The 27709-nt window shown below is 41.4% G+C and overlaps 1 protein-coding gene across 1 annotated transcript; it reads right to left on the bottom strand.

The window, feature by feature from the left end:
* Positions 1-994: 994 nt before the first annotated feature.
* On the bottom strand, positions 995-27702 carry PLAA (phospholipase A2 activating protein). The gene is made up of 14 exons (XM_056848564.1): positions 27552-27702; positions 20026-20219; positions 17135-17235; positions 16889-17009; positions 15006-15173; positions 14776-14911; positions 13291-13460; positions 10144-10301; positions 9000-9219; positions 8423-8491; positions 6727-6798; positions 5584-5679; positions 3687-3851; positions 995-1677 (listed from the first exon to the last, which is right to left on the bottom strand). The coding sequence occupies exons 1-14, from the start codon at positions 27698-27700 to the stop codon at positions 1112-1114; spliced, it is 2385 nt and encodes a 794-aa protein (XP_056704542.1). The 5' UTR covers positions 27701-27702; the 3' UTR covers positions 995-1111.
* Between the last annotated feature and the right edge of the window lie 7 nt (positions 27703-27709).

Here is a 27709-nt window from a genome sequence, read left to right as displayed (position 1 = left end):
TCACTCAAGAAAAAGGCTTGCAGTATATGGATACTAGTAAAACAGATAGGTATTTACAAGTACAATATGTACTATCCTCGCACATTTTTTCAAGGGAAGTACCCCGAGAACTGAAGCTGGAGTATGCAAAAAGGTATTTCCGAGAAAACTTTGATTAGCACACTGGAATTTGGTTCAGCACCTCTAGAGGAAGGTGGAAGATTTTCCCCAAAACAAAATAAATTCGGTATTTGGAAACTGAATGTACTATTCACATATTTAGTATATTTCTAAATGGGCAAGAACAAAGGATAAGCACACGAGCTGCATGTTTCTGATAAGGAACTAGGAATAATGCTGACATTTTGGTAGAACGGATTAGACTTTAGAATGAACACCTCATCAATATGAATGAGGCAGCTAACTCTTTGCAGCATTATTATTGCAATCTGGCTGGCTACAGATAACATTACTAGGTTTCACAGTAGGAAGGTTATCACTGAATCCTGAGACAGATAAAACTGTATGCATTCTGAAGGAACATTTTACAGAAACAGAAAAAAAGGAAAGCCCAAAGCTCACCTGAAAATTCAATACACACTTTTGCTGGCATGCTTGATGTTATCCTTTCCCCCCCACAATATCATCACATCAAGGAGTTGAATACACACACCACTGAATTCCTTTGGAACTAGAAAACCCTGCTGTAGTAGTTTGCATAAGTTCATGAAAAAATCAGGATTACATTAGGCATGATGGCTCATAATAGAAAATAGGGAGACCAGGGATTGCTTAAATATTTAAAATCAATATACTATAATATAGCTACTTGTAAAGTTTAAATAAAGCTAGAATAACTTGATTTTAAATTGTATCTTACTGAATCAAGATTGCCTTGTGAATTTCTGCTTTGATATTAAATTTCAAGACTCATTAGTACCAGGACACAGTGCACTGCATATTCTCATATATTGCAGCATTAAAAGATAACGTTTAAAGATCAGTGCATAAAAAGTTTTATTTAGGTTTTTTTTTTTTAACTTAACAACTGGATAATTAACCCACAGTATTTTGTCAATTCTTGTAAAATCATCTTCAGCACAGTCCTAGGCTCCCAAGTGCTTTAAAAATGTTAGAGCAAATTAAGGACAAGCCTACAGCATTCATTTACTTTAGCTGGTTCTGATACAGAGGAATATTTTTTTATTTGAGAATCAACTCCTAGAGACTTAGCTAACTGTACAGCATTTGAATCACCACTGATTAGTGTCCCAAGAGCCACAAGCAGTCTAAATATAGCTTCGAGGTCTTGCACAACTTCCATAACACTGCTGATTACTGACAAGCACTGAGCTTTACCCTCAATGTTACTAATTTTATGTAAACAAACGGCATAGTTCAGAGCCAAGGTGGCCAGTGCAACGTGAACGTTCTTATTGCTGCTCAGTTTTAGTTCTATCGCTTGTGACATTATCAGATCCCCCTGCGACATCATGAGCTTTTGGCCAACTGGGTGGACAAAACAGTTGCAGAGAGTTCTAAGAGCCAGCATCTGGTTAGCTTGCTTTCCTGAAGGGTTCAGAAATTTGACGAGGTGGCTGCTGAACTGAATGCCGTCCTTTTCGCTGCAGAAGCTTTCACTCACACTGGGATTCCTGATTGCTAATCGAAGAATATCTAGTGCTGGAAAGACAATGTCTAAAAACAGAAAGGTGGCATGTTATATTACCATTTGAAATTCTTTGACTGTAGATTTGCAACTCCTATGCTAAAGAGCTGGTTAGCCTGAATTGTTATATCACCCTACATTGTAGCTAGGGTAAAAACAGAACACTTCCCTGGATATGTTTCATACTTCAATTCTCGGCTAAAGACTGAGAAACTAAGCAGCACATGTAACTGAAACAGTTAAATAAATAAATAAAATACCACATTTTAGAGAATTGATTTGTGAACCTTCCTTTACCCTACTGCAGAAGCACAACATCCTGTAGCCAGGGTGGTGTAGTGGTTAAGAGCATAGGATCAGTATATGGAAGACCCCAGGTTCAAATCCCTACTCTACCATGGAAGCTTGCTGGGTGACCTTGGGCCAGTCACACTCTCTCAGCCTAACCTACCTTACAGGGTTGTTGTGAGGATAAAATAGAGGAGAGGAGAATGCTGTAAGCTGCCTTGGGTCCCCCATTGGGGGAAAAGGTGGGGTATAAATGAATGAAATAAACCTTCCTTTACCCTACTTCAAAAGCACAACATCCAATAGTCTGCTGGCAACTGTTAATATAAGAAAAAAATTCAGGGACCTCCAAGTTAGACATATGTTTAAATCTGAAAGTTAACTGTACAACAGTTTTTCAAGTAAATCTATGCATTCAGGTATATAACAAAGCTGCTACGGCATTACACAGAGGAAGTTATCCAGCTCTTATACCTTCTTTAATCGAATGCATTCAATCTAGTGCAGGCACTGTGACCATGGAAAAACAGACAGGCGCAAGGCTCAAAAGAGCACTGTTCTTTGCCTTCCTTCCTCAGTTCATGCTCTTAAGCCATTGCTAGTATTGAGAAAGCCATCCATGTCTCCCTATCCCCATCTAGCACACCCTTGCACTAGGATTGTGCCTCTACTGTTTAAATATTTAAACAGTAAGAAGGGTGTCCAGAGGAAGAGAATTCTTAGAAAGGGAAAGGATGGAGGTGGGGAGAAAAAAATGAGACTTTCATCACGAGAGATGAAGACAGCAACATCTTCAAGGAATACTACCTAAAATGGTCACTAGGATCTCCTAAACTTTGTGTAAGCATGGACATAATTGTGATGAACGTGTTCTCATTTTAAAAAGGAGTACTCGTCATGTAGGTAATGTGAAGTTCTGGGACAAAAAAACATACTATTTGACAGCTTTTGAACATTTTAAGCACCTTATACCCAATACCTCAGTCATTCTTCTCCCCCCCCCCCCACATCTTCCTCTAATGGACTCACAGTGTACCTGGATATCTCATCCGCCATTTTATCCTCCTAACAACCCTGAGACGTAGATTAGGTTGACCAAGAGCCGCTGGCTAAAAGTCATCCGGTGGGCTCTGCGGCTGACTGGGGATTTTAGCCCAGGTCTCTTCAGTCCTGGTGGGCAACTCTAAAATGGCTCCTTAATTCTTACATAAGACAGGTTAGTAATATCTTCACATTCCAAATATAGTTAAGACCATGATTCCCTAAGGCAGAAGTGAGCCTTAAATCCTGAATTTCCCAGCTAGCACTTGTAGCCACTATACCACATCAGCTGTTGTGTAAATTTGTAAAGCCTGAAGTCAACTGGGGGGAACCCCCCCCCTCCAAACACAACTGGAGTCATCAGAACTAGGTATGTTTTATACTTCAATCCACCTATGACTTTATATGTCCTTCCATATGTGAATTCCTACCATTCATGTCCCATGGGAACATGTAAAGAACAATGCAGAAACTCTTCAGTAATTCCCATAAGCCTGGCCCCATGACAACAAGCTTATTTTAGATGTGATCAGTTTAAGTAGTATGAAATAAACATCCCTTTCACTTAGCGAGGCCCATAAGAAAACTTGTGGGTTAAAAAAAATAACTTTTAAAAATAGCATGAAGGAAAGCAGGATTTTCATACTGTCTTCTGTCCATGCAATTTGCCCTCAAAATCAGCCACCTAGCCACAACAACTATTTCATACCTGCTGGCCAGTTAATTGCTTTCAACAAAGCTTGAAGTTGCTGTGCTGATGGTGTTTCCGCAGAGATATTACATACTATAGACAGCATCTTTTCTAGTTGATCGAAATCATCTTCAGTTAACTGTTGTTCTTCAGGGGCACTTCCGTTAAGTTCTTTCAATTTACCTGCATAATTACAAACATGAGTTGTTTTTAAATTACTATTTTAAGTTTTTAACACCATACTTATTTATGAAAATACAGCATTATGAAAATACTGTCTGCTTACTGTTGATTCACTGAAACTCTAGCAGCCCCATCTACACACACACAGACCAGTTCAACATGCATGCTTGATTTACTGATGTGGATAGCTGTCACCTTATAAAAAGAATACCCTGAATCTCAAAAATATTGAAACACTCCATTTCAGATCACAATATACATAAATAGGTTGTTCCATAGCATTTGCATGTAAGTTGTTGGTACTGTATTGCTTCATAACTTGTACTTATCACAAGGATGTCCTACATTCACTGGCTAGTTTTACGAACTCTGTAACCACTGTAAAAGATTGCAGTACCTTTGGAACTACATCTGCAATACTGTTTCCTGCATTTTTAAAAGCTTTATTTCCATAATTTTACTGCATATGTATTCCTATATATGCAGTTCCAGTTCAGAGACTTACGTGATCGAACAGGTGGACACCCATCCTTTTTACCATACACCTAATTGTTACATGCAATGTGGCAGAAAGACTGAGTAAAATTAAACCCCTGCACATGCAGGTCTCCCACAGAGACCACCTGCATCACATTACTTTAGATGCACAGTGGAGAGGAAAGACTGAGTAAAATTAAACCCCTGCACATGCAGGTCTCCCACAGAGACCACCTGCATCACATTACTTTAGATGCACAGTGGAGAGGAGAGATTTTCCACAATGCAAGCCAGGCTATTGACCAGGTTAAGTGTCTGAATAGGACCAAGGTTACAATACCACCTCAGTTTATTCACGAAGTATATTCTGATATCCTCTCTCTGAGCGAAGGATATTTATCTTGTAACATAAACAATCTTGAAACTAACCTTACTTTTTAATGCCTTAAGAGCACTGTGTACTTGTACACAAAAATTCACTTGCCACAAGAAAGATCCATTATGAGATTGTCGCTCACACTGCTTGCACCCTCTGTACTAAGTCATATTACAACAGCTGTACAGAAAGGGGAAGCAAGCAGTACTTTTAGTGCTCCTCCTCCCTCTTCCGTGCAGCCCAAACGGGAGCCCTGCTCACAAGCTGCAGTAAATGCATGTACAGTCTGTGTACAGTGTACACTTTTTAATACAAGCGTTGAATAATTTTCATGTTACATTCAACGCATGTACAGCTGAACATATGGTTCAAGCCCCACATTTATCCATGTACTGGTTCCTGGTTTCATTTGTAATAGGACTGTGTGCTGGCTCTTTCTTGCGAAAGGATGAATGCACGTACAGGCAGGATATGCATGTGTTCACTGTGACATGAACAAGGCTACAGTGAAACTGCTGGTTGGGGAGGAATGTGGTAGGCAGCTTACCATTGGGCAAAAAAAACAAGGACATGTAATACACATACATTATTCAAGGTCTATTCTAATGGAGTACCAAAACATTAACTTGCTTTCTCCTGTTGGGGAAACCTCTGCTAGATAAACAAGAGATATGGGCAACGGACCTGACCTGCAATGTTTATACTTTGCAAGAAGTAAATGCTTTATTCTATTAAAAACATAAATTCTTCCTGTTTTGGGTATTCTCAGACATGTAACCAGGCTGAAAAGGTTTTCAAACTGACCTGGGATTAAAGTTTTTTTACAGGACCAACATGTTCAAAAGATAATTGCTTCTTTGCTTCTTAAAAAATACTCACCCAGTATTTGTGTTGGGTTGGCCTGATCAAAAGTAACAGCTTCTTTCTTTGGAAAAAATAGATTTTCAGCTTTAGCTGATTTGTAGGCAGTAGTCCCTAAAAGGAGAGGAGGGAGGAGAGAAGGAGAGGCAGTGTTTAGTAACTTACCAGTGAACCAGTTTTGTCCCCCTAATTGAAAGATTGTCACATAAAATGTAACTGGTTACAGGTCTACAGTTTAAGTTATACCCTGTCCAGCTTTTAAAAAAGTGTTTTGCAGTTAAGGTCACTGGGTAGCCTGGGACAAGTCAGTTAGTTTCAGTATAACCTACTTCACAGGATTGTTATGAGGCTCACACACCACTCTGCACTCTTAGAAGAACAGCAGGATGAGAATATATCCTACCAAATAGACTATTATGCAAAAGAATTATATAAATAGTATTTAATGAAATCAATTTTTTAAAACTAAATAACACATTGCAGATACCAATATGGCCTGAAATTCTGGTTAAAGTGAGCCTGTTCTAGTGCTTACTTTTCCACCACCTTTACTTCTTCCCATTTTTGTTTTGCCCTGCCCTGTTCCAAAGGCTCAAGGTTATTTACAGAATCCCACCCTCCGAGGCTGTCCTACCCTCTCAAGCTTATTATGCTTGAATGATAGATTTCATCATGCTCTGTTACAAATCTTCCTGATTTTGTAGTAAGGTATCATATGTGAAAAGTGGTCTGTCTGTTTGAAAAGGGATAGTTATGTTGAAGGCGGGACTGAAAAAAGCCCAAATCAAAAACAAGTGCAAACCACTCTAGACCCGAAGATGCTCCCCCATCAACTTTCTCACACAAACAGTTTGTGTTACAGAGCAAGAATAAGTGTTAATATGAAAGGTGAAGAGGAATCATTTTCAGAATATGCTCTCTCTTTTCCGGGGCTCACCTTCCACTAAACCCATAATAGAAACATGACATGCAAGATAAAAAAAGAGGTCTTATGCAAACTGAATTTAACCAGCTTCCCTACTTTCTTGAAGAGGGGCCCCTGCTAAAGTTGCTGCTGCCTGTAGATATTTGTTCCAGACAAGTATGTGAGTGGTCAAGTGAATGGCTGAAACAAAGAGCTTTGACACAGTTTGCCTCTCAATTGGGAAGCCTTTTACCAACCTGTAAATGGATCAACTCCACTTAGAGAAGCGGCAGGATCAGATGCTGAACCTGGGACGTAGCGACCAGTACCTACACATGAACATTAGCAATTAGTTCTTAACACAAATGTTTCCTACATAAATGAAATCCTGATCACAATGCTTATATCGATTTTTCACAGATTAAAGCTTTTTAAACACAGATAGGCAAACAAATATATCCTGAAAGCAAGTCTATCCTCCTATTCTGTAGTTTCCACATGAAGACTTTGAAAGTATAGCCTGATCCATTTGTGTTTATTCAGACAGAAGCCCCAAGTCCAATAAAACCTATTTTTATTATTTCTGAACTATACCCCTAGCTTCATCACCCCAAGGAATCTTACTCCCAAGTAGGCACAGGATTGCAGTTTTCATTTCCTGTATTTATGTAATGTCTTAAGTAAAGCCAATCACAGAGATGCACAGCATTTTCCTACAATGAAAAAAGCTTCACTAAATAGTGTGGCATTTGGGGTGGCTGGCAGAAATGTGAACATCTGGAGGTCAGTTGCTATTGAGATGCTGGTGGTGGGAAAAGTGTCCCAGATGTTAGTCTCACCACAACAACCATCTAGCTGCTGGTGACTTCTCTTTGCTGGACTTTATGCTGTCCCTGCCTGAGCAGGGAAAAGGGTTCTCTAATGTAAGTAAATGGAGCAAAAGTAAATGGAGTTACTCTAATGACGTCTCATGACAGATCCAAAAGGCGAATGGTGGTGGAAAGTGCCCTCAAGTCACAGCCAACTTATGGGGACCCCCGTAGGGTTTTCAAGGCGAGAGACCTTTAGAGGTGGTTGGCCACTGCCTGCCTTGCATGGGCTGAGAGAGTTCTGTGACTGGCCCAAGGTCACCCAGCAGGCTTCATGTGAAGGAGTGGGGAATCAAACCCTGTCCTCCAGATTAGAGCCTGCCGCTCTTAACCACTACACCACACTGGTGAATACTGCATTTGAAAGCTGAGAATTCAGACTTGCAGAAACATTGCAGTATGGTCAGAACAGACACCAACCTTTCCACAGACATTTCCTAATTTTAACCAATGAAGATCCACAAAATAGAAATTTTGTCTATCCAGAAAACAGGATATGGGAGGCGAGAATCAAATTCTGTAGTTATTGACTAAAAAAATGTTGACAAGGGGAAAAGAACATGTGTACACGTAAATCACAACTCTAGCAAACCGGGGGGGGGGGGGGAATGCAGCCAGGGGTAAATCATGCTTCTGAAGCCTCTCCTCAGTGAACCCACTGGAAAAATTGTGCTACACAAATGACAGAAATTTTTTTTGATATAGCTGGCAAAAATGTAACTGACAGCATAATGTTTCTGCAGCTATAACTGGGCATAGAAACTCTGGTAAACAGGGAACTCTTCAATATACTTTACTGCTTAAAAAATGATCAATGGAGGCCATTAATGCAACATCTATATGGCAGTGCAATATAATCTGGATTTTTTTGAGTTTGTAGGCATATTGCTTTTGTTTGCATCTGAAGCTGTATTAAGCCATTACTGTTCAACTGTTTGGTGACACTATTATCTGATCCTACACAGATCAGTGGGGTTTTAAAAAAGTTTTAAAAAGTGATGAACAGGATATTTGTGTGATATGAAAGAGAATTTCTTTAAGTAATAAAAATATACACACACATCAGTACAGAAGTTAATAATACCTGTAAATGGATCTGCTGCAGGTCCTGCATTGGATTCTGAAGATGTACCTGGAACATAGCGGCCACCACCTATGAAAAAGCAAACCAAAGAGAAAAACTTGCTTGTTATCCAGTATATACTATTAAAACACAGAATCTATCCCATCACATTGAAGCGAAGTCTTCAGAAGATATCTTCACTTCTTTTTTTGCTGTCAAGTCACAGCTGACGTATGGCGACCTCATAGGGTTTTCAATGCAAAAGATGTTCAGAGATAGTTTGCCATTGCCTGTCTCCACATCATGATGACCCTTGTATTCCTTCATGGTCTCCCATCCAAATATTAGCCAGGGCCAAACCTGCTTAGTTTCTGAGATTTGACGAGATCAGGCTAGCCTGGGGCTATCCAGGTTAGGGCATCTTCACATACATACAAGCTTAGTTCTTTGCAATATGAAAAGGCAAATTCATGCTTCACAGCATTGCTGGGAGCATCACTCATCATACATTATGTACTTTGAAACAGAGTAATTGCCTTATCAGCCACTCATATGTCAGAAGGAGGCAAATTAATAGCAGACTTGTGCTTTCCTTTACCTGTGAAAGGATCTGAAAATTCAGCGCTCATATTCCCAAGTGTTTTCCCTTTGGTGTTGTCAATTATGAATTTGGCCACTTGATCCAGGAACATGGGATTTAGATCATTCTTCTGCAGGAAATTGTATGCAGTCAGCCATGGATCTTCGCTGCTGTTGTATGGCAACTTGTAGGAAGGCCCACTTTCATTCACATCAATAGTGAAAACGAAATCATATTCCTTTATATGGAAGTCAAAGGAAACAAAAAATCTGACACAGTAGCAAACACATATATTAAGAATTAGATGGTGCAACAAAATGATTTACAGTTTGATACGTTTTAGATGTTTTAAGTATGCGTTTTAGCTTTTAGAGTATAGAGTTCTGCTGCTTGAAATTGTAAAACAAGAGTGTCTTGAATAGTAAAGATTAGTCACAGCTGACTCGTGGAGGAGTGGAGAATTGAACCTGGTTCTCCAGATCAGAGTCCACTGCTCCAAACCACCGCTCTTAACCATTACACAACACTGGCTAGATGGCTGAGAGGTCTGTATATCCTGAATCTATTCACTTGCTCATGTTGGTGAAACAGATTCTAATAGTAGCAGAAGTTGGGATCTTGTGTGTCTTACTTCACAAAAATTATTTCTTTTTAAAGAAACTGGTATTAACTCCCATGCCTATTAGCCACGTACCAGGGACTTGTGCAGCATGTAATTTGTTCTGAAGCTGGGATTTTACAATAAGCTTGAGGAGGGTTGTCAACTTCCGGGTGGGGCCTGGAGTTCTCTCAGAATTACAACTGATCTCCAGACTAGAGAGATCAGTTCCTTGCTGAGTGCCTCCTCCCAACCTACACTCTTCCCAGGCTCCACCTCCAAATATCCAGGAATTTCCCAGCCCACAGTTGGCACCCCTAAGCTTGAGTAAAACCAATACTGCATACTCAAAGGTGAAGCTTGAAGAAATACTTTTTCTTCCTGTGGCAGCAATGGAAAAGTAGAAGTAGGTGGTATAGTATGGTTCACTGAAGTATCTTACTACCTGAATCCATAGCCTAAACAAAACAGGTAGTAGAAGCTGCATGAAAGTGCCGGTAGCTCATTTGACCACAGATGGAAAGCTAATATTTTTGAAGAAATGAGGAATGAAAGAGTATTTACCTTTCCTTCAAACAAAACTTTCCCAGATGTTTGCTGTGTGCCTCCAGAAGAGCCAACAACATCCCCTATTTTCATCCACCTGTCTTCATTCACGCTCCACTGGTAAGCTTCAACTTTCCCATCAGTTTTAATAAGCCTTGTCTGTCCATCCTTTGTACCTTGAAGCACAAAGACAAGGAAAAAATAAACTGTAGACCTAAATACGCACAAAAAAGTATATCCACCAATATTCGTTTATTTACAAAATTTACACCCTGCCTTTCTTCCCTCACAAGGGCCACCAAGGCAGCTAACAATTTAAAACATACATGATAAAATCACACTGTAAAACTATTAAAAACCACCCCCAAAGCACACATCATTAAAACAATTAAAAACAGAGTTAAAATAGGTACAACACATAAAACAGCAATTAAAACTTTAGTCAGGAAGGAGTGATCACATAGGAAATGCCAAACAAAATTTTAAAAGTCTTCACCCATTGGCAGAAGACAGCAACAGAAGGGGACCGACGAATCTCCCTACGGAGAGAGTTCCAAAGCTTTGGTGCCATGACCAAGAAGGCCTTCTTCTAGGTTGCCATCTACCTGATCTCAGAAGGTGGGGGCACCCAAAGCAGGGCCTCTGAAGATGACTGTAGCAGTCAGGTAGGTTCATGAGAGAGTAAGCAGTCATTCAAGTTGATCCCAAACCATATAGAGCTTTGAAAATCAAGACCAGTATTTTGAATTGTGCCCAGAAAGAAATTTGGAGCAAGTGTAGATGGGCCAAGACTAGAGTGATATAGTCCCTACAACCCATTCCAGTCAGTACCCTGGCTGCTGCATTCTATACCAATTGAAGTTTCCAAACAGTTTTCAAGGACAGGCCCACATAGAGCACATTGCATCTAATCTCAATGTAACCAAAGGCATGCACCACAGTGGCCAGATCTTTCCTACCCAGGAAAGGCTGCAGATGGCTATCCAGTTGATGCTGGTAAAAGGTACTCCTGGCCACAGGTGCCACCTGCTTATCCAACAGTAGGCCTGGGTTCAAGAGCACCCCCAGACTACAGACCTGTTCCTTCAAGGGGAGTGCAACCCCATCCAGAATTGGTGACACCTTAAATCCCAGGTCAGACGTTCCGCCCACCAGTAGCACTTTTGTCTGGTTGGGATTAAGCTTCAGTTTATTAGCCTGCATATGTTTTTCTCCCACTCAAGAATAAATGATTCAAACTTTTTGTGGGATAAGTAGTTAAGTTACAAAGTATTTAGACAGAACCTTTCTGACTTTAACAGAACTATGCTATTTCTGATACAATGGTGCCCAAGCATGGCTGCTAGATACAGGCAGATCTTTCAGGAAAACAGCACTTGTACCAATGTTATGAAAGGCCACTGGGGAATGGGAGCAACTGTGTACACAGTAGGTGCTGGCACACAAGTCCTCACTCTCTTGGGATGAAGAGACCCAATTACGCCAAAGACAAGTGGGAAAAGCTATGCTTGTGCTGCGGTAACATTTTCCCACCATCCTAGTGCCCTAGTCACACAGCACATAGTGTTATCTCACTATTAAATGCTTTTCAGCATTCTAGCAAGCTACAGAGTGAGCATGCTCAGCACCATTTTATACCAACAAGATGGTGGGGCAGAAGGCATGGTCTGGTGCTGAGACAGCAGATGATAGTCCAGATTCAAGGAGGTGTGAAGACAGAAAGGTTTACTTGAGGTTGACATGACTCAAGCAAGAGGTGGGGAGAGTCCCTGATCTGCTGGAGGTTCTTGGTTATCTAGTCCAGCCAGTCCACCATCACTCATCTACCCGCCTGGTCCAACCTATCTCTTCCCGTTCAATCTTTTACTCTGTCACCTTCCCCCTCACTCAACTGTCTTTTATCTGATTCTGTTCCTTAGTTTCTCCCTTCTTGTTTCCTGTACATTCATGTTCTCCTTTCTTCCCTGTATTTTACCTGCTTCACCTCTCCCATTCTCTTCTAGCCTGCTCTCCCCCTCAAAGCTTTTCCCATGTCCTTTTTCTCCATCATTTGCTCCACTTTTTTTCATCCCTCCAGTCCATTATATCTCTGTTCCTCCTCCTACACTCACTGATTTCATTCATTTTTAGTTCTGTTGACAGCTTCATCACCTGTCCTTCACTTTCTCCTCCCTCACATCTGTCATCACATTTCAGCTGTCTCATCCTATTAATTTCCTACTTATTTCTCAGTTGGGGCATTCATTGAGGGGGTCAAAAAGTCGTCCCCTCCCGTTTTTTCCCTGTGCATTCTCACTTTGAAAGGAATCCTACAGAGATAAGGAACTTCTCGTTGCATTCTCTTCCTTTTCCTGTGTGGTAGCAGAGATTACCAAGGATGGAAGATGGGATGTTCAGTAGGATGGGCTTGTTCAAGAAAGCACAAAACTCAATCTTATCTGCTAATTGCTAGCTCAAGGCCAATGTCCAGAACAGGAGGTGCTGGAGCTCAAAATCATACCATTAACTCTGGAAGCTATTTCCACCAATCCCCAAAATGTGGGCTAATCAATAACAAGTGATGCATACTTTTCTTATGTTCAAAAGTACTTTGACAGTGCATTCCTGAGCTGCTGGCGTGTGGGGATGGTGGGGAAGAGGCACGGCCACACAGCCTCCTAACCTGTTTCCTGCATGCCACCAGGATGAAAAAAGCCTTTTAAAGGCTTTTTTGTTTTCACTAGGGCTAAAAGCCCCATTGAAAACAGCGAGGCTGCACCTGCTAAAAAGCAGGCGCAGCAACGCTGTTTTGGCCCCCGGTGTCCAGGGCTGAAAGAGCATAGGGAGCTGCGTAATGGCAGCTCCACCCTCCAGGATGCCTCCCAGGACGCCGGCGTGAGCCTCTACACCAACAAGACACCGGCAGAAGGCCCTGCTGGAGTCCCAGGGTGGCGCAGCCAAGCTAGCAGCCAAAGACCGGCATCCGGACCTCCACACCTTTACATCAAGTTCTCATACATTTTATTACCATTAGAGACCGGGATGCAAATCTGTTTATAAAAGACAAAAATGGGTAATTTAGTAATTAAAACGTTTGAGCATGCGTATTAGACAGGGTCTTTTTTGTGTGTGTTTGATTCCGTCCCTGCAATCTAAAAGCAGTATCATAGAAACTGAGAATTATACCTGGTTCGTTCAAATGCTCAATACCAGGAAGATCATCAGCATTAATATCCCCTAGATCACCAGTTTTAGATTCAAGTGTCGCTTGAGAAAGCTCATTTTCAAAAGCCTGAATCTCCTCCAGACTTGCTGTGCGCTCCAACGACTCTGTAAACACTCTGATGATGCCATCACTGAAGGAAGAGAAAAATATTTGTTACCCCAGGAAACAGACCTCTTCCAGATATTTATACTGAATCTTAAAACAGAGCTATAGTGTAATTTCCATTTTTAGGACTGACATTTACCCTATACAAGAGATGGCAGGCCCTGACCTGGATGGCCCAGGCTAGCTTGATCTCCATCAGATCTTGGAAGCTCAGCAGAGTTGGCCCTGGCTTGTACTTGGATGGGAGACCATGAAGGAAGTCCAAAGTTGCTACGCAGAGGCAGGCCATGACAAACCACCTGTTGGTCTCTTGCCTTGAAAACCCTACAGGATTACCACAAGTCGGTGGCAACTTGATGACACTTTCCATCAGCAAGAGATGGCAAAGCAATATAGCACAAGATAGATTTGACTTCAGAATAATCGGCAAAATGTAACAGGTATAGGTAAACTTCAGTGTAATTTTTATCTTTTACACTAGAATATGTTCAAATTTACAAAGCAAGAATGATATGGTTGGATCCCATAGAAGACTTCTGCGTGTGCAATTTCTCTGACCAAGTGAAAGCACTCAGATCTGTCCTCCGTCTGCTTGTGCCAAATGAAAGGAACTGTATCCCTACTAACTTATCTGCATGTATTGGACATAATACAAAATATCTCATCTAATAGTTTCAAACACAAATTAAGATAAATCATGTGAACTAGCAGTTGTACATGCCATTGCGCCATATGCACTGATATTTCATTAAATATTACGGGGTTTTGTACAACTCAAAAAATCGCTTTGCTGGACCACATCAAGGCCTTCATCATTCTTTCACCCACACTGGCCAGAATGGCCATCCACTGTTGGTCTCCAGCCCTCGTAATGTGAAATATACTACTCTGAACACTTGAGGTTTCATGTCAAACTCTTAGGGCTATTGATAAACTTGTCCCTCTTGTGTTCCCTTCCTCAAGAGTCTCTCCACTTTATGGCTTAGAGCCAGATTAGATGTTTCCTCGAGTGCAAGCATTTCCATCCATGGAGTGTGATTTTTCCACCTCCCCCTGCCAGCATAGCCCAAAGTGCCCTCCAAAATTTTGTTCTTGTTGGAGAGGGGACCCCCTGCTCTAAAATGAAAATGAGGATAGGGGCACAAGTCACTACCCACTACAGTTCACGAAAGCTACCTATGCTTAGCAAGAATCCCATCAGATTTCATCCAGTGATTTACATTCTACCTTCTGCTAACCACTTAAATACATAATGAAATTATTTACACAATGGCCATCTATCTCTATTCCGCCTGCCTTGACGCTTTGCATACTGCATTAGTAGACTGAGCTTTGGATACCTTGCTCCAACAACAATGTCTCCATTTTCTAACACACAGCAGCACCAAACAGACTGAGCTGGAAGTCTGATTGTCTGTGCACATTCCCCCTGTCTCCAGATTCTGAGAGATCGATCCTCACCAGTGGTAACAAATTCTAAAATGAGAAAATATGTAAATTCCATAAATTTATAATCCTGTTTTTGTTTTGTTTTTGTTTTTTAATGAGTATCTGAAGACCACAACCTTACCTTTACTGTCTGGGAAGACAGATATGCAGTAAATATAATTTGTGTGTCCATAATAAACTTCAAGACACTCGCCAGATATCTGCCACCTTCGAACACTGGCATCATTTGCACAAGAAAGAAACTCCATCTCACTTAAAGTAGCCAAGCCTCTTACACAGTCTTCATGGCCTTCATGAAATGAAAATTTCACACACTGTTAGCGGTTCACATTTATTACTTTTTAGATGTCACCGTGGCTAGTAGTTACTGATAGACCTATCCTCCATCAATCTGTCCTAATATGACCTTTTAAAAATCTCTGATGCTATTTCAGACACTAGTGAACAAGAGTAACACCTGTTACCAATATGGTCTTACCAATCCTGAAGGGGGAGTCACATGGTGCCCAGGGACAGGGCTGCCACGCCACCTCCTGAGCGGCTTGTAGTGGCACAGTGGAGAATAAAAAATAGCTTCCCCACAAGCCCTGTGAAACTCTCCAGTTTCAAGGGCTACGCTACCTTTTTGAAGGTGTAACTTGACACCTGCAAAAAGGGGCATTCTTGGGCCTACAGGGCTTTGGGAGCTGTCTAATGTCAGCTCCGGCACTGGGAACACCCTAGATTCCAGTGTGGACACTTGCACCAAACAAATGCCACCAGGGAGGCAGTGCTGGTGCATGAGGCTCGCACTGCCATGTCACTCCCCGGAGCCAAAGTTAAGTCACCCTGTGCCAGCGTCCATGCCACTTTGGATGGTGCAAGTGGCACAGACAGCGCTTAGGTCATGCTGGCTCCTAAGCAGCTCCACCACCCCCCTTCAGGATTGCACAGCCAGTCATTGAAATATGCAACCCTGAAACTACCGCTGCATGGGTGAGAAGACAGCTACCTCTTCTATATACAAGACATCACAATTATCATTCATGTATTTGTAACTTTAGCCTCATAACCACTATACATCTTGAGTATGCTGAATGAAGTCTCAAGGCTACGTCTGGTACTCTATACAGTGGCTCAGCTTCTGCCCTTCTGTAGCCCTGGGTACATACGATGCTGGTGCTTCAGTGTAAGCATTAATGTATACTGAAAACCAACTATGTGTTGTACTATTGGTGCCCTGCTCTAACATAACAGATGGAAAGGTATTCTCAGAGGTTGCCTCACAAGTACCCTACTTTATTCATCTGTGGCATTTTAATGGACTATATTTCCAGCCCAAAAGCTGTGTTGTTCTATCTACGAATTCAAGATCTTTTAGCTGATCATCTGCCTTTAAAATTCATTTGATTAAGGTTTGCATATCACCATAACTTCAATACAGATATTTCTTATGGCTTAGAACTGAGCAAAGGCCATTTTTGTTGCAAGACTATATTTTATTATACAATGAAAATACCCTCAAATATGATCCTGATTCACAGCTTCACTGATTAAGGTTAGTCTTTGCAAGTTGATCAATGTGTTATTTAATCAATCACACACATTTAAAAAGTGCAGTGTTGCTGAAAAAGGCATGAAACAGTTCCCCAAAATGGCTAAAGAATATCCATTCTAGCTAGAAAACTGAAATCTAATACATAGGCAGCCCAAGATATTTGATTACTAAGAGATCCTGAAAACAGGACATTTGTATGTCTAATGGCCAAAATTCTGAATGGGGGGAGAGTAAGTGACTTCCTATAATAGCCAAGAATATACCTATATTTTTAGAATGTAAGCTTTGAAAAAAAAGGTTGATAAACCTGTTATTGCTCCTTTTTTCTCCACGTTCTTAGGACAATAATGAATACAAAACTCAATACAAGGAGGAGAAAAAAGCCCTTACTGCCTCATTTTGAAGCTTACAGAATGGCAGTGTATAGACAAGCAGCATGTCAAAAACTATTGTAGTTAAGTACCTACCAGTAAATGTTCTCTCACATCTACCTGCCTTCCAGAGTTTAATGGTTTTATCAGCTGAACCAGTCAACATTAATCCTTGCTCAGGTAATATCTTCACTGCCCAAACTGCTGCAGTGTGGCCCTGTAAAGACAAATAGCATTAAAGAAGCCAAGAGATCACCTGACTTTGTGTGGTTTTTTAACTTTTTTTCTGAAGCACAATGTATTAGGTGTGGATATCTGTTGTCAAAGGGAGGGCTACCATACCTGCAGTGTCATCATACATTTGTCATTCAACCAGACTTTGGCTGTCGCATCCCATGAGCCACTAAGAAGAGTGCCAAATTTCCCAGATGAGAGGCTACAAACTAGAACAGAGGATTAAATCAGCACAGTTACATTTCACTTTTAATCCTGCCAAATTAGGAGAGATTTTCTGATCGACAAGACAAAGAAACTGCAGTTAGCCCCTTTTTGATATATTTCCAAATGTTCTAACCGTAGAACATCCCTTCATGGGACATGTTTCCCTGCCTTGATTTCCATCACTATTTAAGTGTCTGAGACACTAAGAGGTAAGTGCGTGTGACTGTAGACAGTCTTGTATGATAAAAGACTTTAGAACACAATAGTCCTGTGGGATAGCATCTGCACACCATGCTGTTCATCATGTTTCTCTCTCCTGCCACACAATCCAAATGCCCCCCATAATACTCTTTTCCCTTCCCTCTGTTCACATGGACTACTGTTACTAAGACATCATGGCCACAAGCACAGCATAGGTATGTGAAGGCCTGGAAATAGTTGCCTCTTTTTTCAGTGTTTCTCTAGGGAAAATGAAGGAACAGGGAACACCCTTTTCCCCCAAAAAAAACTGTTTCTGGGATTGTTTGTTTCAGAATTTCACATCTCTAGCACAATACGACCATGCAATATGACCAATCACATAGTATGGATAACATTCTCATAACTCCAGTTACAAGAACACCTGAACTTGCAACCAACTGCAATGATGAAACTATATACAGGACCTATCTGAAGGTCACATAGCAATGCACACTTTTTGAATTGGACAGTACTAAAAATTCCTTGCAAGTTGATAAGACAACTTTTTCCATGAGGACACATGCAGCCACAGAAATGGGAGGGGGAAAATGACATGTGAACAAGATTACTGCAATCTGCAGGACATGTATTGCTTTGCAAGAGAGAGAAACACTGGGGTAAACTTCCAAGTAGCAACTGCAGCAACATGCTGCAAGAATTGAGACACACACAAAAAAGAAGAGGAGGAGGAAAAAACAGAGGGGGGGAATGTGGGGGATTCTTAAAAGTTTTAGGATTTCTATATTCCTTCAGTATAAGAAGTTCTCATTTCTTCCCTAGACATGCAAGGGCCTGGAGAAAAAAGCGTGGAGGAAAGATTTTCCCACCAACATTCCCACTTCCCATTTTTTCAAAAGAAATGAAATATTTTCTCTTTTAGAATGAGTGAAATGTTTTAAAGACAAGATGGGCATGCTGTAGATAGATACAGCTCTTAAATCCAAGATGCATTTCTGCACTAAGAAAGATACCTCATCTTCATGAGGGGAGCATGCAGGGCTTTCATTGCTTCTCAACAGTTGGATGCCTTCTGTTGTCCTTTTGACCTGACATGACTGGCCTTTTCCCCTCTCCCTCAAACTACTGACACATTTACTTGCAGCCTGAGCAAAAATAAAAAGCACCTTATTGCCTTACCTTGCAGGAGATTAGAAGGAGGTGGGGAAGCAACTACACCAAAGCCTCAGAGAAAAAGTGAACTTTTCACTGAGAACTTAGCTTTCTCTAACCAAACAGCAAAAATTAGGGTACATGTGCTAAGATAGCACAGGGTGCATCAACTTGCAGTTTTCTGTCAAGTATGGGGTATAGGAGCAATTTTGCTTGTATAACACTAAAGCATTTATAAGTTTTACATTCCATAGATATTTGAGCCTGCGGGCACATTTTGAATTCTCACACAGCATGGTGGGAGCAGCAACAAAATGGCTGTCACAAGGGGTGGAGCCAACCACAAAATGATTGCCATCGTTTAAATTCAGTAACAGTGCAGATCCTTATGCTGTGTGGCAGCTGCTGCCAAAGAAACATTTTTTAAAATCTGCACAGCCAATTAAATCTCCAAAAGTCAAGCGTACGTTTTGCTTAGCAAAAGCCCTATCTGGCCCCACCCATTTCCTAAAATCACTTGGCAGGCATCAGAAATGGTCTCAGTGGGCGCCATGGCTGGGGACCCCTGCTTTAGCTGGCTTTGAGCATGGAACAAATAGCAATTCTGAGAATGCTACCTTGGAATCTTGGCCTTTAGCCTACTCTAAAGTAACCTAAATTTATCCTTCAGGACCACACAACTGTCAACATTATTGGTGCCAATGTGTACCATGACTATTGACTCCTCTCCCACACTAGCTATCAGCCTATCTAGACAGTGCATGATGTCTGCAAACTTTGTACCCAGCAAGCAAATGACCATGTGGCCAAAATGCCTGCAACAAATATCACTCTCTGTTTTCCTAATGATTGAATCTCCCACTACCAAAAGCCTACCACTACCCCCAAACTCAGCGTATCTCTGGTATGATAAATATTGGTTCATGGTACAAGGAAGGGATCTCTTCTAAGGGATTATTTCCAACCTCCTCAGCCTGATCCCTCCAACCTCAAGACCCAAACTCTCCATGACAGCAGAGGAGCTGTCAGCACAGGAGTGAGACAGTTCTAACAGTACCTAAAGGTCTTACCCATGTAGCTCTCTGTCTCTCTCAGCTTCTCCAAGTTGGCGACCCAAGCCTTAAGTGAACTAACCCATTCCCTGACAGCCAAGAGCTCCACACATCCTACACACAGATAATCGTACAAATGACATTCTTCACAAAACAACAGTGGCTAAGAGAATGGTACAGTGCAGTAGTGACAGCAATGGACTAGGACTGAGGAGGGATGAGTTCAAGATCACTAGGTGACATGGGGAGCCAGTCATCCTCTCAGTCTAATCTTCCTCACAAGGTACTTGTGAGGGTAAAATGGAGGAAATAAGTGAACATGTAATCATTATATCTAACTCCAAATGAATATATCACACACACTACACCAATTACTTATTTTTTTCTTACCTGTGTCTTTATGACCCTTCAGAACATAAAGTGGTGCAGTGTTATCCAGAGTGAAGATGCAAATGTTGTTATCATTGCCACCAGTGGCAATTAGTCCACGGGGGTAGATGTCACTTGGAGGGATGACACACACACAAGAAACAAAATTGGAATGACCACTCATGCAGTGCATTTCAGAAAATCCTCTGTTGGAGCTAAACACAAAACAGAGTCCAATTATTTGACATTATTATAGCAACCTCTTTCAATACTTTTACCTAGTCTTGAGATTTTAGAAAAAAATTATTGCTGATTTTATGGCACTAGAGAGGACGAGTAACTTTTACATCTTTCCTCCTGAAATATGAGGCTGTTTCATATACTAATATTTTTCCTTTCTAAATGTATGTCCCGAGATCTCTCGCCATAAGACAAATCATAACAATAATTTCATAAAGTCTACACATTACAGAGTTATCAGTGAAACAATTACTACTATTAAGGTAATATGGTTATGACCTTTAAAGCCTTACACGGTCTGGGACCTTCGTATCTGAGGAACCGTCTCTCCTGGTATGTTCCCCAGAGAATGTTAAAGAGCATCGAATACCAATGTATTTGTGGTCCCTGGCCCGAAGAGTGTCTGGCTGGCCTCAACCAGGACCTTCTCTGCCCTGCCCCCTGCCTGGTAGAAGTCTTTCTAATGAGACTAGGGCTCTGTGGGACCTTATGGAGTTCTGCAGGGCCTGTAAAACTGCACTATTCCACCAGGCCTATGGTTGAGACCAGCTATAGTTTCCTTATCAGTGCTGGCCTCTCTACCCTACTCCACCACGCCTGAGTGTTCCATCTTATTTATAGGCTCTGCATCTTATTTGAACTGCCTGCAGGCTCTGCTGTGGCCTTATATCGTAATCAAATGTGCCATTAAGAGATGTAATTTTATTATTCGCTAGGGCTGTTTTAATCTATGGTTTTTATGTGATTCTGAAGTTTTATTGTGTATTTATTATTATGTGAGCCGCCCTGAGCCCAGTTACTGCTGGGGAGGGCAGGCTATAAGAATGACAAAATAAATAAAAAAACAATTATGAAAATAAAAACACAAAACAGCAACAAAACATTCAAAGAATTAGTTAGGAAGGCTAAAGAAAATAACAGTTTTTATATAACATATATGAAAAAGCAGAGTAGCAACAGTGTTCCAAAAATTTTAATGCCAAAGCTGAGGTTGGTCGGTCATCATCTGCCTGAACAGTCTCCAATCCATCTTCATGATCTCAACAGACAGGCAGATTCATACAGGAAAGGTGGTCCTTCTGGTACTCTGGACCTCCACAGGTTAACACCAACACCTTGAACTGAGCTCGAAGACAGGCTGGATGCCATCATAGTTCTTTCAGTACTGGTGAAGTATGCTCATTGTAGTGAGCCCCAGTTAAAAACCTCACTACAGTATTTTGAACTACTGAAGTTCCCAAACACCTTTAAAGGCAGCCCCACAAATCATGTTACACTAATATAATCTACATTATACCAATCAATCAATCTTTAATTTACAGTCATTTGACCAAATCAAAATAGCATACGATTACCATAAAACAATATTAACTACTCAACAAATCCATAGATAAAAATTATCGACACAATCCCAATAAAATCCCATTTCTGAAATGGACCATATTCTAACTTCTAAAAGGTTTATCTAATAGCATTTACTATTTTGACTTACATCTTTCCATGCCTTATATTCAAATTTCAATACCTTTATTGGCATACCCCATGCTTTATATATAGCAGAATAAAGTTCAGCCACATGTCTCGAGATTAATGGGTTACTGTCTTCCAAAAGTTGTTGAGTACGAATTTCATCAGACAGACCCATGTTGTTTTTTAAAATTTCCTGGATAGTCTTGACTCTTATCTCATGGTGGAGGGGACAATACAGTAAGGCATGCTCACAGGTCTCAATTTCTTCACCATTACACGGGCAAGTTCTTTCGGAGAAGGGGATTTTCCTGTATCTGCCTTCTACGACAGCCGATGGCAGAGCTCTACACCTGGCTAATGTGAAAGCTCTTCTAAATTTATTCACCTCCAATGTTGTCAGATATGGGGCTGCCCTCATCAAATGCTTGGATTCCTGTGAGGCTATAAAACCAGGCGATCTTGCAAGGTCATGCTGCCTCTCAGTGTCTTCTACACTTTGCCTATTTTTTAAAACTGTTCTTCACTCATTTTCAATAAATCCTGGGGTGAGAACCCTAGTTTCCTTAAGTTTAGTTGCACCTCCTCGAACCATTTGGATTGATATGTGTCTTGACTAATCAGTGCAAGGAGGCCTGATTTCTGTTCATTTAGCTTAGCCCACATATTAAAGGACATGAGGTGGATTTTGGCTTCAATCCTCATCATACCAGTCTCCAATCGAATCAAAGCATTTGGGACGAACCTCGGTACTTGCAGGATTGCGCGTAAAAATTTGGACTGCATCTTTTCCGAAACCTTCATGCCTGGTCCTATCGGCCCCAAGTGTGTTTTATACGTTAATTGCGCCAAAACCTTTGCCTGGTACAGCTTTAAGGTGGCCGGGATGTATTGACCAACCTTTGAATGGAAGAATTTAATTACAGCCCGGGCAGAACTCTCCGCTCGGTCCGCAATATAGTTGTAGTGACCCACATTGGATCCTGAGGCCTGTATTACCACTCCCAGATATTTAAAAGAAGTTTACTTGCTGGATGTCATTTCCATTTAATTTCCATTTCCTAATCTTAGGGCGCTTCCCGAAGGACATTATTTTGGTTTTAGAATAGTTTATTTGGATATGCTGAATTTGACAATATTCGGAAAATCTATTTAATGCTCTCCTGAGTCCTATCGGGGTTCTAGATAGCAACACTGCATCGTCTGCATATAATAGCACTGAAATATGTCGATGGGCCAGTTTTGGGGAATGAAAGTTCCTGCCAATCAGATAATTGACTATATCTTTTATATAGTAAATAAACAACATGGGGGCTAGAAGACAGCCCTGTCTAACTCCTTTTCTTGTCCTAATTGGATCTGTAAGATGACCTTTTGTGCTACACCTAACTGTAAGATATGAATGGTCATGCATCGCACGAATGAGAGCCAGAAGCCTTCTATCAATATTTGCTGTTTCTAGCTTTTGCCAAAGTTTAGGCCTTGAAATTGAGTCAAAGTCTGCTTTTAAGTCAATAAAAGCTGCATACAGAGACGTCGGGCCTTCGAGGTGTATTTTTCACTTAAGTACTGCAAAAGCAGGCAGTGGTCAGTTGTAGATTTGCCTTCTCTAAAACCCGCTTGTTCCGGCGCTATCACCTCTTCTTGCTCCAGCCAAGTAAGAAATTTATCAAGTAAATGCCTGGAGTAGAGTTTACCAATGATACTTAAAAGGCTAATAGGTCTATAATTTGCAGGATCTTTTTTATCGCCCTTTTTGAAAATGGGAACCACAATTGCTGTATCCCATTCCTTTGGGATTCAGCCTGTTTGGCCAATGAATGTAAATAGGGTTGCCAAAAAAGGAGCCCACCAGTCAACATTTTCCTTTAATAGTTCAGGAGGGATACCGTCAAATCCAGGTGCTTTACCACTTTTCAGCCGTCCTATATGTGATTTAATTTCTGCCGGAGAGACTGGGGGCCATTCTTCTAGCTTTCCCATGTCTAAGTCTAACACATTTGATTCAGAGTCATCGTATAGCCCCTGAAAAATATCCATCTGACAGGGGCTACATATGATTCCGTCGGGGAGGAGATATTACCTCTTTGATTTACAAGTCTCCAAAAGGTAGCAAAATCTTTATTTCTGACAGCTTGTATGAAAAACTCCCAATGTTTTGTTTTTCTATGAGTGTCCTTTTTTTGTTTTATTAAGTATTTATACCTTCTTTTATGATTTAGGAATGTGAAATATGACTTCTGTCTCTTTCCTGGCCCTGAATTGTTGGTAACATTGAACAAGAAGCTTTTTCACCTGTACGCAAGCAGTGTAAAATCAGGGTTTCAAGGACCTACGTATCTCTCCAGTTTTATATGTTTTATTTATGTCCAGACTACTAAAAGTCATTTTAAACTTATTGATCGCCTCCTCATATATAGCCAAATGGTCACAATTTGTTTTGCGGTCTACGGGGAGTTGTAGGAGGTTCTGAAATTCCTCTGTTTTTAAGAGATTTTTAAATTCTTGGTTTAATTTTCCTGACCATCTAATTCGTTTCCCCTTACACTCGAGATGGGGCTCATATTTGTTGGCTAATTTGATGTTTCTTGAAAAGCAGGCTATTTGTAACAGGAGAGGTAAGTGATCACTTTCCATATAAGGTAGTACTTGGAAGGACTGTACCAACTGCCTAAGTGGTTCACTAACTGGTATATAGTCAATGGCACTAGTTCTATTTCCTGAATTTACAAAAGTAAATTTCCCAGGATAATCCCCCGTACAGGCCCCATTTAAAATCTGGAGATTCTCTCTCCTAGCAAATTTTATTAAGCTCAATCCTGCTAAATTAGATTTCTGATCGAGGGAAGTACGAACTGGCAGCATATTTGGTTGTTCTGGATCAGAGGCCTCAAAAGGTTGGCCATATTTTAATTCTAAGGTGTAATCGTCCGGACCCAACCGAGCGTTTAACTCTCCTGCTACCAATCACAAAGACTCTGGGAAATCATGTGACAGAGCATCAACATAATATTCCAAATCTTGCCAATTTTCGCTATTTTGTTTACTGGAGGTAAATACACATTTATAATTAACATGCTCACCCCTTTCCATTTCAATAATAGGGCCATCGCCAAATGAGTTAGGAGGGTAAAAGTGGACAGGATGCCCTAAGGTTCACAGAAACAAGAATAGCTAAACCTCCCCTTGCCCTCCCTCTCCACTGACTAGGCTCAGCTTCTAGTTTGTAAGTATGGACTCCATCAAGTTCAGGGTCATCAATCATCCAAGTCTCTTGCACAAGGATAATATCGAAGTTCCTCCAGAAGAAAGGAATATCTGAGCAAGAGAAGAGGCAACGAAGCCACCCAGCCACATTCCAGGACATTAACTCCACTGATTCCAACATTATACCAAAGCATAAGTAACTAGCATTGCAATCTTTTTCCAAACAGCAGGTTGTTGAAAAGCACTTCATGCATGTTTCTTGAACATCCAAACATGAGATGGGGATATGTCTATTCTACTAAAGACAATCTGGACACTGCTTCAACTATTCAGCAAACTTCTATTGCCTTGTCCCTCCCCAACACAGCCCCCTCACCAAAGGATACAGGGAGTGATCTCAACCTTCACACAGCTACATAAATACGGAACTACTTGCCTTGCCTCCTTGCTCCTCTCTGGTTTAATCTATACCTGAATGATATGGCAACCAATTTCTCAGAGTTTTGCCACCCCCCAAAGCTTGCAAGTCATCCCACCCCAATTCTACTCTATGCTGACGAAGCAGTTCTCCTGTCCCGCACAAGAATTGGTTTGAAAAGGTCTTTGCAAACTTTTTCTGAGTACTGCTCTAGGGAAGGTCTTAAAATAAACCATCATAAATCTAAGATTATGATCTTCACTAAGAGGAGAAAAATGCCTCTTTTTCGATGGGTATTAGATGGCTTTGAGGTTGACCAAGTCAAGGAGTTTGTTTACCTTGGCATTCTGTTTTCCCATAACCTAAATTGGAATGCCCATCAAAAAGCAGTGTCCAACAAAATTAAACCTGGGGTTGGTGCTATTGTCAACTTTTTTCACACCAAAGGTGGCAAATATATTCCAGGGGCTATTCAGGTTTTTAACCTGAAAATTACCCCAATTATCCTCTTTGGTGTTGCCATCTGGATAACAGTCATCAATGAATCTATAGATCGTCCACTGCATCAGTTCTTACGAAAACTCCTAAATGCCCCTCGATGTGTTGCTGGCGTTACTCTTTGTTCCGAGTTTGGCCAAATGTCACTTGAAGCTAGGGCATGAGTTGGCCGCCTTTAAACTACACCTTAAACTGTACTTTAGCACTGAGGGGTTCCTAGCTTCTCTGAAGCATGACCCTTTTAAATCCTCATGGCAAAAAATCTTAGATGAGAAACTGTCGTTGTTGGGCTTCTAGCAGGATATGTTATTAGATCTTGGGAAAACTGAAGCTTTTACCAAAATTAAAAAGCGCATTAAAGAGCTCGATTATAACAGCACTACTTTTCGTGCTTGTCACATCTGTTCATCCCAGTTCTTCAGAATACCCCCTCCACATGGTCTGCCTGCCTATACATATTATCTGACAACTCCTCGTCTCTGTAGAGCTTTTTGCTTGGCTAGATTGAATGCTAACCCTTCTATGGTAATGCAGGGCAGAATCCTGAATATACCATACTCAGACAGGATCTGCCCTTGCTCTTCTGGCTCTATTGACTCATTAGCCCATGCCCTTTTGGAATGCCGCTTTTACGAGGAACTTCGATTGCACTATATTTCCCCCCTTTTAATATACAAATCCAATGCCTCTGTGACTGACATAATGCCTTTTTTACTAAGTGATAGGGACCCCAAGGCTACATTGTCAGTGGCAAGATTTGTTTCAGTCCTTATATCCCTCCAACACTAGATATATGCTGCTCAAGATCAATTGATCAATGAGCTTCTAAGGGATAAAAGGAAAGGAAGGAAAGGAACTACTTGCCAGAAACAGGTATTTCAAAGTTCATAATAATGAGTGCAACAGCCAAATTAATGGACCTTCTATGGAAATCCTGATTTTCATTCACATTATAAGTGCTGCTTACAACAGCTCCTTATAAAATAAGCAAAAACAAGATGTTTTCCAAGCGTAGTGATAACAAATGCTCCTGGTAACACTGTTGGCTGCTGAAGCATGCACTTGAGCTTACTTCTAAGTTCATTGGTTCTTGTAGGTTATCCGGGCTGTGTGACTGTGGTCTTGGTATTTTCTTTCCTGATGTCTCGCCAGCAGCTGTGGCCGGCATCTTCAGAGGAGTAACACTGAAGGACAGTGCCTCTCAGTGTCAAGTGTGTAGGAAGAGGAATATAGAAAGGGGTTGGGTTGAGCTGAATCACTGTCCGGCAAAAAGTATCAAAGGTAATGGGCTAATCATTGTCCTGTAAGGATCAAGATAATGTGCTAATGAGGGTGTGGTATGTTAATATGGAACCATTGTATCCTGAAGTGATCTGTTAATGTGTGAACTCCAAAGCTAACCTGCATGGCTATTGTGGACTGTAGTCTTTGTTAGTCTGGAGGTTTTCAGGACAGGAAAACCCCTTTCTGACTATACATTACTCTCCCTACACGCTTGACACTGAACTGAGGCAGGTCTTTTGCACGGCACACCAACGGGAGGCCCGCGAAAGAACAGCAGCTTCGACAGGTCTCTGTGTAACCGCGAAACGTTTCCAATTGCTGGCCAGGGTTCTTCCGGTTTCAGCGGCAGGCCAGTGCGCGACGGCGTGGCAACCCTTCCCGGGCGAGGCGCGCCAGGTTCCCCCGTCCCTCTCCCCTTGCAGCGAGCACTGACCTGTCCGGCGCCCACAGCCGCGCCGTCCGGTCCCGGGACACAGACACGAAAGCGCCCGTCGGGAAGAGACAGCTGCTGAGCCCCCGCACGTCCAGCTCGTGCCCCGCCAGGGAGCACCGGAGCCGGTAGTTGCTACCTGCGCTCGCCATCGCCCTCCG

The sequence above is a fragment of the Euleptes europaea genome, chromosome 4 (genome assembly GCF_029931775.1).
Source record: "Euleptes europaea isolate rEulEur1 chromosome 4, rEulEur1.hap1, whole genome shotgun sequence".
NCBI classification, from domain to species: domain Eukaryota; kingdom Metazoa; phylum Chordata; class Lepidosauria; order Squamata; family Sphaerodactylidae; genus Euleptes; species Euleptes europaea.
This window is presented reverse-complemented; position numbering and strand designations above follow the sequence as displayed.